We start from the raw sequence: 14117 nt of genomic DNA on the forward strand, positions 1-14117 counted from the left end.
TAACACAGTTTTTGATGATTTTTGTCAAAAGACAATGATGTTTTGTTTCATTGAACTGATTCGAATTCTTGACTTTGCGTCAGAGATCTGAAAACTTTTAAATGTCAATGCACCTTTAACCTTCTGATTTTTGTTTTAATTCGGAAAAAATTGCATTTCAGGGCTTCAATAAACAAAACCTTCAATTATTATCTCCTTTAATTAATTACTAGTAGCTCAGAACGTACATTTGTGTGGAGAGTGCATGAGAGATCTGATAGGGGAATCTTTAACTCGCCCTCGTTTCGCCCTACCGACCCTTGCGTGCAATTTTTCGGCAATTTAATTTTTCAAAGGCGTTCCCGAGCGAGAAGATCTAACTCGAACTTTAAATTGTGAGGAGATATAAACTCAACCTGAATTAAATCAAAATTTGCAAAATTTGCATAAAGTTGGAAAACAGTTTTTACCTTAGGGAAGAAGCGCCCCTGTCACGCCTCGACCTGGTAGTTAAGATTCTTCAGAGAGTGCACGCTAGAAGGATATTTGCTAAACAACACCTAAACCTGAAAACTTTTTCTGGTGATTAGTATTTGTAGTATCTGTAGTATTTGTACTCTGTAGACTACACACAAACTAGCTTCCTCTTCCGAAAATCATTTTTGCTTCCTTGCATTTCAAGGTATTCCTCTCTCAATTTCCACGTCATGCATTTCAACTATAGTGTCGTTTGATTAGCCGTGACCATTGAAACAATGTTGTTATGTGCTCTGGTCCATACGGAAAGACAAAACAGTCCGAAGAGAGGTCTCACCTCTCAAACATTGTATTGTTCCTTTTATATCCTGTGTCTCTTATATATTTATTTGCATAGTTTTCAAAAAGGCTACAAAATCCTCTTGCATCTCGTTGATAGACGCAGCTTACGAAACAGAACTCTGGTCAGACGATCATGATTTTCCGTTCTCATATCACACGCCGCCCATTCATATCCGATCAAAATGTTGCTCACGTTCTTAGTTGCTTCCGATTGCTTCCGTCTCCACCTCCTCCCACCATCTTCTCCACCTTCTCGATTACCTTTTTAAACTCCGCCTCTTCATCTTGACTACTCTAATTCTCTCAGATTCATCTACAATGTTCTCAACTCTCTCACCAAGCGCCATTGACGATATTCTACGGCACGCTGTCCATTTCGGACAGGGAACCACTGCAATCGCACCAAGTCCTGTCACATTCATCAGTACCACCACACAACAATCATTAGGTGCCACTTATCCGGGTGTCTTCAATCCAACAACTCCAACATTCAATCATTACCAACATCAAGCTTTACCTGTAACAATGCACACATCAACATCATCTGCTCATCATACGACAACAGGTTAGCTGTGTGACTTGTGATTTGTGATTTTAGTTGTTTCGTTCTATGGACTTTTTGCAGCGAATTCTTATGAATTTTTAATGCTTCTTATTAGTTTTTATTTTTCAATAATTCTTTAAAGGTTCTATTGAACAACGTTTCTGATTTTTTGTTCTTTGGACTCAAATGTTTGCAGCAAACTTGGTGAGAAAATAACAATTTTTATCTGCAAAGTTTTTATTGGTTTTTTGTTTGAAATTTCAAATCATGTTTTGCTTTCCTACATCAAAAAAAGATTGTGCTTTACATCATGATATCACAGAAAGATCAAGGAAACAAACCTGTGGAACTGTTCGAAAAATTGTCGATGGGGATTTTTAAATCTGAAAGCTCAAAAAATGTACCCTCTGCTTTCAGGCACAGTATAATTTTTTCTAGAAATCGACCAACTTGTGGTAATTTCAAAAAGGCAATTAGTTTATATCTCGGTTGTCTTTGATTTTTTGAAAATTTTTCAACTATATTAAAGTAGAACAATATTTTTAAAATTTTTTTTTAATTTTTCGACAAAACGCTGATTGAGATGTCAAAAAAAAAGAGATGTTAAAATGAAAATAAATACGGTATTCTGAACATACGTTATATTTGCCGTTACTGTAACTATATATATATATATATGTCAATCAGATCATGTTAGAAGTCAATTAGTCGAGTCTTCAATTCCTGAAGTTCAAACTACTAAAAACTGATGTTTCACAAACAATAACCACTTGTAGTTTTTCTGTGTAAAGACACAAATAGTTCAAACCACATAGTTTTGTTTTTGTAAGATTGTTTTCTTGAACGGATTTTTTTGCAAAACCTACAAGAAAACATAAAATAGTCCTTATCCTTCTGGATTTAAGATAAATTCGTTCAAAAATCAGAAAGAAGAATTCTGCAAAAATTTTAATCTTACACGTTCTACCTCCTTTGCAAGCAGAAACATGCTTGTTATTATCATGTCCAAATCATCTAGTCAAACAAAAAATTTGCCTTCCCGATGGAGTTTGTAGTTACTGTCATGACGTATTGCCATTTGGGCATCGTGTCCTTTATAGGCCAACAAGACTCTAGTACCCCACCTTTCATAGTCAAAAGCTCAATAGATCAATTGTTTCAGGACATGGAAGAGGTCGACGTAAGAACTCGACGATAAACCTGGTATGCGTAGTCTGCGGGGATCAAGCGTTTGGAAAACACTATGGCGTAAATGCATGTAATGGATGCAAAGGATTCTTTCGTAGAAGGTAAACCATGATCTCTTGATCCTTTGATTTTTGCACTTCTTTTCCCTTATTCTCCTTCTCACGCATGGTGCGGGAAAGACTTTTAAAGAGAGTATAGAGAAGAAACAATGGACAGTAGAGGATAGAAGGGGGGTCTCTCTGTATATACAAATATTCATGAGGTGGCGGAAAAGGTTAAACGATCAAATGATGGGTTGATGAGGAGATCATTGATTCAAAACAATTGGCCAAATTGAACACTGAATAGGATAATTGTGACAGGGAACGGAACAGAAAGTTTTTTAAATTTATTTCCCGAGTTTTTGGATATGTGCGGATTATGAAAGTGTTAGAAAAGGATAAGACACTCTTCTGAGCACAGAAAGATAATCTTCGTGTAGGTTCTAAACTGATTGCAAGGTTTGGAAATAGATGTGACAAAGACCACAGCCTTTTGAAATAGAACTGAGCTTAAGTCTAAGCCGAAGTCTAAGCCTAAGCCTACTTCTAAGCCTAACTTTCCACTGAAACTGTTAAATTTTGTTGTTTGCTATCACTAAAGTGTTTTGTGCCTGCAGTATGGATACAGATATGGTAATGCTATATCCCATCACAAAACAAACTACAAACCACAGTTTACAAGTGTGTTCGTGTGCCATTTTGTACAAGATCAAAAATTCATTTTATAGGTCGTTAACGCTAGAATTTACAAAATTCAATAGAACTGGCTCAATTCCTACACACATTGTCATGGAAAAGTGCGCTAAACTCTAGTTTAAGACTATATTTGATATGAGATAAAATATGGTTCTTTGAAATATAATGTCACATTGAGAGAGTCTGTAATTTTTGTGAGTTTCCAATTATTGTTGTTCCATGAAAAAAATCACTGACGTCAATTGTATGTGACTTTTTGCAAAAACTGGAACTCAGCTACCTGCTTCCGGGCTCCGGATGTACAAGGTATAGAACATCAGAAGATCAGTCATTTACTAGTACTTTGTACTTTTCTTTTCTAAATTGTTGAATTAATTCAAAGATAACTTTGGCCATTTTCAACATTTTCGAACTTTTCGGGAATTAGTTGTGAGTGAAACTTTCAATAAGTTCAAATAGTTTATTTTGAAGTTTGGGATACAACGTAGCTTTCCTTTTGCAATAGATTTTGAATGTTTACACTAACAATTCTTCAAAATTGAACAATGGAACATCATAGTTCATAGAATGTTTTCCTAATTTTTGTAGTTTTCAAGTAGTACTGTAGTTCATTGAATACAGTTCATACTCCTGCAGACTTTATATTTGATTTCTTAATTGTTCGAAATTGGAAAGTTCAATTTGATCACTCATATCAAATCATCGTGTGTATTGATATCTAGCCAGGTTTTGTACAAGATCCTTATCTGTCCATTCCCCCTCTCTCTCTTTTGCGCCGCTACGTGAGTTTCCTCAAGACCGAAATGTGTATTCCTTTTCTATTTTCATATGATCATATGATCTTTTGTGTCAATGATACTGCAAATAACAATATGAAAAATGAATAACTGGAAAAAAACATTTGAAAAAATAAAATTATTTTAATTGCAGTGTTTGGCACAACCGGCAATACTTGTGTAGATTTGAGGGACGATGTGCAATTGCAAAAGGTGAGCAGTTTTGACTTGAATAACTCGAAAATTAGTTCAATCTTCTCCTTGCGGCTAACTTTTTTGAAGGACCTATTTAAAAGGTTCTCTTTCAAATTAAACCAGGCTCATTTAGAAACTCAAAATTGAGCTCAATCGTTTCTAAACCAAATAATGACGAACACAAAATATTGTGATCACTTCATGTGTGCTGTTACGTGAAGTTACACAACAAAATTTTGAACTTATTTACCGAGTGTTTGAACAAAAAAGATGTAGTTTTTGTAGTTCAAAAAGTTGTGGAAATTTTTTTTTCCCGCCGCAAATTTTAGCGAATTATGTACTGTACTTGGTCTCGTCACTACCAGAAACTTCTAGATGTGTAAAAAGCGAGTGCACCTTTAAAGAGTACGATCGATTCTGTGCCTCGTCGTTTCACAAGTGTGAATGTTCGAGAATTAAAGTTAATCATCGGATGATTGGAAATTCAATCCTCTCCGTGACTATTTTTTTTTCTTATCCTTTATTAGGCTACAAAGATACAGTTCATGGGCATGATTTGCAAAGACTGTCCGTTTCGGTATAATAATCTAATGTTTTAAATACCGAAGCATAGAGCAAAATATTGGAAAATACGATTTGAAAATATTTTCAAATGTTTGATATCGATTTATCGAATATTCCCAGTTTTCTTTAAAATAACCCAATGTTCCAGAACATCGAAACGTTTGTCGAGCCTGTCGCCTGAAACAATGCTTTGTAGCCGGAATGAATCCACGAGCTGTCCAGTCGGAACGAGTCGAACGAGAACAAAATGGATCGCCAAATCAAATTGAAGAGGACGATTATAAAGACTTGTCGTCTCCGGATACATGTTCTGTTGAAATTCAAACAGATGTAGATGAACAAAAACCATCGTCAAACAACTCCGCGCCTTTGCCAAGTATGGAGCTGGAAATGGCAAAACTTTCTGAGCAGATAGTTGAAATGCATAGAGCAGTTTGTTCTTATGTAGATCCAGTGACAAAACGGGAAAATTTTGATATGAAAATGGAGACTGAAACAACGAAAATCGCATTTATGAATGCATTCTATAATCCTGAAATGATTGGTCCAAGAACTCCTTTGGATATTACTGGAAGACGGGTTGCAACTGTAAAAGATGTAATGGATGAATGGAAAAGGAATTTTGTACTTTTCTCTGATTGGTTAAGAGCTCTTCCTGAGTACAATCAAATGTCAATTGAAGATCAAATTGTTCTTGCCAAAAATCGATACGGGACATTTCACTGGTGGATGTGTGCAAATTGGACTGTACAAGCAGGATGTGAGGGAGTATGTTACTCGAATGGAGCATATTTCCCAAAACAACCAGAAGCTCAATGTATTCCTGATGTTAAAGGATCAAGTGGACGAATGTATGACTCATTGAGTATTCCAATTAAAGAATTGAATCTTGATGAAACTGAAATTGTTCTAATGTTGGCAGTTATCATTTTCAGTGATGGTAAGTGGAGCATGATGCTTGGTAGATTAGAAATATTTGAATTTTCTATTTCAGAGATTACAGAACTTGCTGATTTGACACCAGCTGGAAAAGAACATGTTCGAATGGTTGGAAACCGATTCGTTCGCATGCTTCATCATCATGTGAACTCAAAAGAATATGGAGAGGCGATGGAAAATGGAGATGATACACAAAATAGTAGTGAAAGTCAAGCAGCAGTTCGAATTGCCAAAATGATGATTCTTCTCTCGGCGACTACGGTAAGGGTTTCAAGAATTAATGCTTCAATGTGCTTGACATTGCAAAGTTTAGCAGAACCAGATTGTCCACAAAGTTCTGAGTCATAATATTTCCAGAATCTCGTGTATCTCACTTCTGACAACATTCAATTGATGGAGGTCCTACACGTTGTGCCAAGTGAATATCTTTGCCATGAAGTTCAGTTTATTCAAAATTCTTATGAGACACCTTGAACTTTCGGATTTCAAAAGTCGAAGACGGCGACGGGTTTTTAATTCTCTTAATATAATTATTTTTGAATAATTATTATGACGCTTATAAAGTTTTATATTCCAGTTTGTTTCTTGGATTGTATGAAAAAAATAAACGACAAAACAATAAGAACATATGAAAAATACTTTATTTCATTAGTTTTATGGGTGAAACTGGGTTTTTTTTTTGAAAAATGGTCTATAACTTAAGTTAGCTAAACATCAGAAATATTCAAAGACTTTGGGAACCTTCCAGACTTACATCGAACTTTATTGAATTTTTCTTTCAATGAAATTGTTGAACATTCCATGATTTTTCAAAACTTTATCATTTACGAATATTCCCGAAACCTTTCACACAGTTAATTTGCGACGGACGCAAACTGTCTCAGTATGGACGCATCACGAAAACGACAGTTCGTAATGCACACATTGCGGACGTTTCAATCCACGAACAGTGTGAACCTAATCATCTAGAATTGTATTGTTTCGAACTGGAAGAAACCAATCTTAAATTAGCTGATATTATCATTTTTGTGCTCCTGTTGTTGTTTGTATTCACTTTCAAGTGATGAACAACAAGGAATAAATACATATGTATAACCATTTGAAAGAATGAAAAATAAAAACAAGGTTGTCATGACATTCATTTTCTCGTCCACTTTCTATCCATTTCCTTTCCATTACTTTAACCGGAAACTAACAGGGTTGGACCACTACAGCTTTCTCTTTTTTTTTCTCTTTTTCCTTTACTTTATCCAAGGCTCTGAGAAGAAATGCTTTTAGCATTCCGTTTTGACTCTTTTTTTGCCTTTTCTTACCCCAATTTGTCGAGTTTTTTCCTGGGACTTTTCAATGTGACATGTTGCTCTTTCTGGTTTGCATAAGTGATGTGACAAGCAGAAATAGTATTCAAGAAATGGAGATGTTAAAGAAAGAGGTCGAATTGTGAATGAGCAAAAGGTTCTCTCAAGAGAGGTTATTCATGAACAGATTTCAATTTACTGCAGGTTTGAATGGTGCCTTTTGTGACGATTTCAATCCAATTTCGTTCTTTTCATGTTTTTTATATATAGGATAGTCTTCTAGACTTATATATCTCAAAAATTGAACGGTCTAATTCAACTCCTTCCGTCTGAAATATCGGTCTGAAAAGTTATTGAAAATTATTTATACGATTTATGTTGTTTTTTAAAAAATTTTCCCGAGAATACCAAAATTCCAAAAAGCTTCCTATCATCTCTAAACTTATCATAAGACCACAGAAAACTGATGTTGAAAAATTCTACGGGTTTCAGATCTACATTTCAGAGGGTATTAGTTGAGTTTTCCCGCTTACATTTGATGATATTCTAATCAAAGCTTTGCATGTTCTTTCAAATGAAACATTTATTTTCTTGGAAGACCAGGGATAATCTGACAGCTACAATGATATTTTTAGGATCGAGTGCAACTAGTTCGAAAAAAGATGGCAATTATCCCAACATTGATCAGAAGGCATTTTCAAATTTTGAACTGTCACATGAAAGAGTCAAAAATCAAAATGTCTCCAACAGGAATAATCCGACAATTGGAAGGTCTCTTGGGAGATGAACCACTTTAGTCTCTTCCTCTCTCTTTTCCTCTCGTTCTTTACTCTTAAACTCTCATCTCTAATAGCTCCCAGAAGTCAAGCGCGTCTTTTCCTTGCTCTTCTTCTTCTTCTGCTCCTTTTGCTCTCTTCAAGAGATCTTCTCTCATTTCTGCGTCTCTCTCACTCTCCACACTCTCTTTTTTACTCTCACATTTTCCACCAATTTTCGCCCCGCGGCAACGGGCCTGGGAATACGAAAGAAGAAGGTTCTTCTTCTTCGTTTTTCTCTCGATATCCTCTCGATATCCTCTCTCTTCCAATTTCTATTCCATTGCACACTCACTACCTATCTATCTTCCTAATTTGAATTGAATTGAAAAGAATGAAAAAGAGGAAATAAGAGAGCATTAGATAGAAGAACCCCCTATTCATCGGTTACTGCTTATTCTTCGAGATCCTTATTCATTTCTTTTATGGATAGAATCTAGTAGCTTCATGAGCATTCTTATTCATGATTTTACCAATTGGTCAAGCATGGGAACTTATGTTTATTAATTCTTACTAGGGAATACCGTATTTCATTAGTTGAGAGTTCACACATTTACTCCACTTTAACACAATATAGCTCATGCTCAATTCATTTTACAAATTTGAAAAAAATAATCAACTACAAAACTGTGGAATAAAAAATTATAGTGAACAATTTTTCTGATAAACAAACAAAAACAACTGACTATACGAATCAATTGAAAATTGCGCATTTTATAGTTGAATATAGCGACTACCATAAAATCAAAAAATTACCATTTCAATTTTATTCCAGTTTAATTGCATTTTACAATTTTAACACTAAATCGAGTTTATTAAAGTTTTCAAGTGAGTATAACTCCAAAACTAGTCTAGTATATCATAAATTTCTATGAATAATCTTTGTTTTAATTGTATTGTTACTGCATGTCGTATTTGCTCTTTAAATCTGATTTTGAAATTCAAAAAGTGCACTTTCGTTTCTTTGTTCAATTTGGAATTCTAAAGCATCAGAAAATTCTCTTCAATTTCTCCTCAATTTATGTTTTTCTCATTAGTTTTCTAAAAGTATATTTTTAGTATGAAAAACCTACTACTAATCACATTTTTCGTGGTGAGCACTGTCACAGCTCTCGGTGGAAGAGGATCCAAATCTGCATTGGTCTTGGTTGCTGCTCGTTCTTCGGAAAATCATCCACTTCATGCAACTGATCCAATCACAATTTGGTGTGCTCCAGACAATCCACAGGTTTTTATCACTTTATGATAAATTAACTTTTACAGTGTTGTTTCAGGTTGTCATAAAAACTGCACATTTCATTCGATCTTCAGATAATGAAAAGCTCGAAGCTGCGTTGAATCCAACCAAGAAAAATGCGACATACACCTTTGGATCACCATCAGTGAAAGGTTTGTTGGCATTTTTTAAGGCTTACAAAAAAATTTGTTTGAGCTCAATTTTATAAATAAAACCTATTCCATTAGAAGGATAATGTTTTAAATAGGTCCCTATAGAAAGTGTAGCTGTATAGGAACACTTTGAACTTTAAAAAGTCAATTTAGAATTTTTTGTTAAAAGCCTACTTTTATTTAATAAATGATGGAAAAATCGTTATGGAAAAGTCTTTTTCAAGTCTAATTTCAATTTTAACATGTTTTGTGAAACTGGGAACATCTCAAATGTTGCCAATTGAAATCTGAAATTTTTTTAAATCGAGTTTAGTGAAAACAGTTTCAGGAAATAAGATTCTCCAGAAAAGTATAATTTTCTCCTCTAAAATCATATCAAAACTGCAAGACCAATCAGCGACTAACTCTGCCCACTTTTGAACCAATCAGATGAAGTGTAGTTCAGAAGAGGGCGGAGCAAAACGCTGATTGGTCTTGCAGTTCTCATTTTGAAGGAAATTTAACCAGAGAGATCAACCAAAAATATAAAAAAAACCAATTTTTCATGTTGGGATTTTCCTTTTTTCTCGTAATATTTGAGGAACTCTGATCATTTTGGAAACTCTAAAGCTTGACTTTGTAAGCATCAAACGTTTTTTGGTAGCTTTATTCCAACTCTGTATCAAAATCACCAAAATATGTTCAATCGGAACATCTGGATCTAGGTAACAATGGAATTGTTGCTAACAACACATGTGTGTCTACGTCTCTACATCTCCAATACTATTTCATTTTGTTGTTTTGCAGATGCCGGCGAGTACAAATGTGAGTTGGACACACCACACGGAAAGATCAGCCATAAAGTCTTCATTTATTGTGAGTGAGGGAATGATGGGGCAGGTGACCCCAAGGAAAAAAAAACATGAAAATAATGAAATTGCAGCAAGACCTGTTGTACATTCTCACGAACATTTTACTGAGCACGAAGGACATGAATTCCATTTGGAAAGCACTGGAACTACTGTTGAGGTATGCACATTTTTTGTGGTTTTCCCACTTTTTGGTGAAGCGTGAAAAAAGATTTTGCTCCTGAAGCTACCTTTAATAAACCTCAAAAAATTTGGGTTCTTTTGAATTAAAAAAATCGTTTTAAAGTAATACAAAATAAATATTTTCTAAAAATACAAAACAATTACAGTAATCATTTCAAAAACTTTTTTCCAGAAAGGAGAATCAGTGACATTGACTTGTCCAGTAACAGGATACCCGAAACCAGTTGTCAAATGGACAAAAGATTCTGCCCCACTTGGTAAATCATATTCAAATCTTTTTTTTGTTTCTCACCTGATGAAATTTCAGCTCTCAGTCAATCAGTTTCAATGGAAGGAAGTACTGTAATTGTTACAAATGCTAATTACACAGATGCTGGAACATATTCATGTGAAGCTGTAAATGAGTATACTGTAAATGGAAAAACAAGTAAAATGTTATTGGTCGTTGATAAAATGGTTGATGTTAGAAGTGAGTTTACATATTCTTTTCTGAAAAAAATTTCAAAAAAGCCTCTTAGAAAGTTCGAAGAGCCGAAAATCCGCACCTTCGTCTACATATCTATTTTCAAATTCGCGCGCAAATGGGTTTAATTTCCCGTGTACTCCTCTTGGACTATAAAATAATTAATGTTTTGATATTTTGTATTTTCCTGGGATTTTTCTGAGCAACAGAACAGAATTACTAGGTTTCGAATTGATTTTTTCAGAAAACTGAGAATTGTTGCTTTTTAAAAACATTTTATTGATGGGATGTTTGATTAATTCATAGATTTTTAATCGTCTTCACTGCAATTAAATAAAAGAAGAAATAATGTAAAATTATTAAAAATACGAAACATTGTCAAACATTTAAAAACCCATTTTTTTGTCCGAGAGGGGTACACGCCGAATTTGAAAACAGTTTGAATTCCAAATAGGTTTCTACATCTTGATGTATTTTCCAATTTCTCCGATTTCTGATCGTTTTTATTTCAATTTTCAGGTGAATTCCAATGGGTGTACCCACTTGCTGTTATCTTGATAACCATCTTTTTGCTGGTCGTAATCATTGTTTTCTGTGAATGGAGAAACAAGAAATCCACATCCAAAGCCTAAAATCTGTAATTGGAATCCTTATTTTCTAGGCCTGAAACATCTTTTTGAATACTTTTTTAAACTCAACTTTACGGTGTAAGTACAGCCTTCCTAACAAATTATACCTATAGTATTGCTCTATTCTTTTAAATTTCATATTTGATACCTCAAACGCCTTATTTGCCTCTGCATGTTTTTTTTGTTCAATGTTTCGTTAAATACAATAAAGTTCCAAAAAAGGTTTTAGGAGGAAATTGAGAATGGGACAGACCAGAAAAAAGAAGAGAAATCGGGAAAGTGTTTGAAAAGAGGCTAACTACAGAACATCATTTTCAGAGTTTTTAAAGAACAATTGATGTAAAACTTAGAGAGAATTGTTGTGCGGATCGACAGAACAGTGGTTGTGTATATTGAATACCTGTTTGGAAACGATAGCTGACAGCAACTGATAGAAAAGGGAACAGAAATAGGTTGGGAAGGTGTTGAGAGAATGGAAAATGTGCTTTCAATGTGACTTATGAGAGAGAAAGAAATAGCAAGAAACAGCCTTTTCATGATGATGATTATGATTGGATTGGTTTGCGATTTTCGCGGGAAAAGGGTAAAACGGATAAAAAGTATAAAATAATAGGATAAAACTGAAAAATTAGGAGGGAAAATTGGAAGGGATTACATTTGAATTCCAAACTCCAAAGTGATTGATAAAATACTGTGCACAATATGTTGAGGATGAAACGAGAGATGAACAATTTTCAGAAGAAGATGTGTATACATAAGAAGCTTCCTTTGAAAATCGACTTATTCGCTTGTTGCGTTTGGAGAAGCCGCATCGTGATGCTGAAAATAAACATTTTTGGAAAATTTAAATCCCCTTTTCGCAACATCGTTCAAAGGAAAACGTGTCTCAATTATCAGCTTTCCCATTTTATTGTTTGCGCTTCAAATGCCCTTTCTGCCAATAAGCACACAAACCAGACTGTCAGATAGCTCAAACCAAAGGTTTTTTTTCTGTTTTTCGCCAGTTTAGTTCTCTCCCTCTCGCCTACCACTGATTACGCCTAACAAAACGCGCCAAAGAGCCTAATTGGACGCGTTCTGCGTCTCTATTTGACTGTCAGATCAGGCAACACCACCACCCAAAAAAGTGCAAAAAAATGCGTGAATCCTCGCAATATTTGCTTTGTTGATATCCAATTTTCTCACCTGAACATGCGGCGCTGGGCTCAGTTTGCAGTGCACACTTGGGTTGATAATCGAAGCTTTTCGCTGTGGAACTGTGTCGGGACGCGGAATCTGAAAAAAGAAAACGTTTGTGCTGATCAGCAGCGATCATTGAAAAATCACCTGCAGATTGTCATCATCACTATTTCTATCAGAACTTGGCCGATTTGTCTGCTGTGAGATCGGAGAAGCAGATGGAGACGGAGTGGTTGCTGCTGGTGCAGGACTTCTCTGCGCGACAACTGGGGGAGCTGCTGGTGGAGGTCCTCCGGCCAGTGGATGCGGTTTGGATCCCAATCCTGTTCCAGCTTTCGACTTGTCCATTGCATAATCTCCAGAGTCGAAAAATTTCTGGAAAATAATCGATTTCATTCTGTTGTTTTTAAATATGACTAATTGTCTTCTAAAAATGCTACAGTCTTAATCATACTATTGATGCTCTGCAGCAACAAAAAAACTATGACTCAATAACCGTCCGAGCACAATACCTACCCTCTGTTGCAACTTCTTCTGCAAAAATGAACTGGCCGGTCGAGCAGGAAGTTTACCAGTTGCCGCCAATTTGCCCATAAGCTCTTGCTCTTGCTGTTTCTCTGGTGACAAGGCTCCGGTCGCGATTTCACCACTGCTGACGGCCAACTCTCCGGCTTCTCCTCGCATTTTGATTTTTTGAGTTTCGGGAAGAACTGTCGAAAAGGGCAACAGAGTGTCTAGTTGATCTACCCGAGTTCTGTAAATATTTTAATATATATTTTAAAAATTGATATTCAAAACATAAAAACGATGTACTCAATTTGTTCGAACCGTCGAGAGTTCAAAAATGAGAAAAAAAATTATGTAAAGATAACTACAATGAAAATGAATTGTGAATTAATACTGTCGATCATAGATGTATAGAAGACGAGAGAAGGTTGTCCGAGAGTGGAAATGTTGAAAACAAAAATAATACTGTGTCATAGACATGTCGATTGGACATTTTACAGAAAGAAAATTCTGAAAAAAAACCATTAAATTTGTGTTCCTCGGTTTCTCTCTAACGGGTTTTGAATTAATTTTCAATTGAGACGGAAAGATTTGATGTGCATTACTATCTACTCTCGACGCTCTAGATTTTGCTATTATGGCATCATCATCATCATGTGACAACCAAACAACACTAGCAATAGGGGAAGGGAGAGAGAAAAAAGGAGGAAAAAAACCTATTAATAATTCCAAGCTGCATTTTTCTCATATTACTTGAAAACAACATGGGACGAATGGAAGTGTGAGATAAAATCAATAAGAAAAAAGAAAAACATCGTACAGTTCGGTTGAGTGATCAGTTAAGAGTGAATGCACACTTAAGTGATAAGGCTGGTTGTATAGACAAGACAAGTTTCCTAAAAATAAATGAGACTGACATGTGTGTCATGAGATATTATTGTGTTGAAATGGGCGAAAAGAAGAAGAGCGATGAGGGCTATGTCGAGGATCACCGCCGTTTCCATAGCACCTAATCCGGTAGATATATTATATACGTCAATGGGAATGAAGAGTGGAAGATGCTAT

At 35.2% G+C, this 14117-nt stretch overlaps 3 protein-coding genes across 6 annotated transcripts; 2 read left to right on the forward strand and 1 right to left on the reverse strand.

Annotated features, from left to right (window-relative positions):
• Window positions 1-1105: 1105 nt before the first annotated feature.
• On the forward strand, window positions 1106-6317 carry nhr-62 (the record flags this gene model as incomplete). 4 transcript variants are annotated; one of them, NM_060206.8, is made up of 6 exons in its annotated part: window positions 1106-1363; window positions 2505-2631; window positions 4198-4256; window positions 4951-5742; window positions 5797-6002; window positions 6099-6311. In NM_060206.8, 6 exons carry the CDS (start codon window positions 1117-1119, stop codon window positions 6213-6215), a joined length of 1548 nt encoding a protein of 515 aa, NP_492607.1. The 4 variants fall into 4 exon arrangements, with proteins under 4 accessions (NP_492607.1, NP_001360798.1, NP_001129799.1 ...); NM_001373584.2 differs by having other exon boundaries at window positions 1108-1363; window positions 5806-6002; window positions 6099-6317; NM_001136327.4 differs by lacking the exons at window positions 1106-1363; window positions 2505-2631; window positions 4198-4256 and having other exon boundaries at window positions 5004-5742; window positions 6099-6215.
• A 2596-nt stretch (window positions 6318-8913) lies between these two features.
• zig-1 (Zwei Ig domain protein zig-1) lies at window positions 8914-11590 on the forward strand. The gene is made up of 7 exons (NM_060207.6): window positions 8914-9082; window positions 9129-9243; window positions 10030-10098; window positions 10166-10251; window positions 10447-10531; window positions 10582-10743; window positions 11257-11590. Exons 1-7 carry the CDS (start codon window positions 8915-8917, stop codon window positions 11367-11369), a joined length of 798 nt encoding a protein of 265 aa, NP_492608.2. The 5' UTR covers window position 8914; the 3' UTR covers window positions 11370-11590.
• On the reverse strand, window positions 11506-13299 carry ensa-1 (mRNA stability protein). Its single transcript, NM_060208.8, has 4 exons — window positions 13062-13299; window positions 12693-12920; window positions 12552-12641; window positions 11506-12185 (listed from the first exon to the last, which is right to left on the reverse strand). Exons 1-4 carry the CDS (start codon window positions 13227-13229, stop codon window positions 12147-12149), a joined length of 525 nt encoding a protein of 174 aa, NP_492609.1. The 5' UTR covers window positions 13230-13299; the 3' UTR covers window positions 11506-12146.
• Between the last annotated feature and the right edge of the window lie 818 nt (window positions 13300-14117).

Source organism: Caenorhabditis elegans, chromosome I, assembly GCF_000002985.6.
Source record: "Caenorhabditis elegans chromosome I".
NCBI lineage: Eukaryota > Metazoa > Nematoda > Chromadorea > Rhabditida > Rhabditidae > Caenorhabditis > Caenorhabditis elegans.

Coding starts and splice junctions, on each gene's coding strand:
- ensa-1 (NM_060208.8), bottom strand. CDS start 13,229: ATGCGAGGAGAAGCCGGAGAGTTGGCCGTCAGCAGTGGTGAAATCGCG. Junction 12,642..12,692: donor GTGATGATGACAATCTGCAG/GTGATTTTTCAA, acceptor TTCTTTTTTCAG/ATTCCGCGTCCCGACACAGT. Junction 12,186..12,551: donor GCCCAGCGCCGCATGTTCAG/GTGAGAAAATTG, acceptor GTTTATTTTCAG/CATCACGATGCGGCTTCTCC.
- zig-1 (NM_060207.6), top strand. CDS start 8,915: ATGAAAAACCTACTACTAATCACATTTTTCGTGGTGAGCACTGTCACA. Junction 9,083..9,128: donor GTGCTCCAGACAATCCACAG/GTTTTTATCACT, acceptor GTGTTGTTTCAG/GTTGTCATAAAAACTGCACA. Junction 10,744..11,256: donor TAAAATGGTTGATGTTAGAA/GTGAGTTTACAT, acceptor TTCAATTTTCAG/GTGAATTCCAATGGGTGTAC.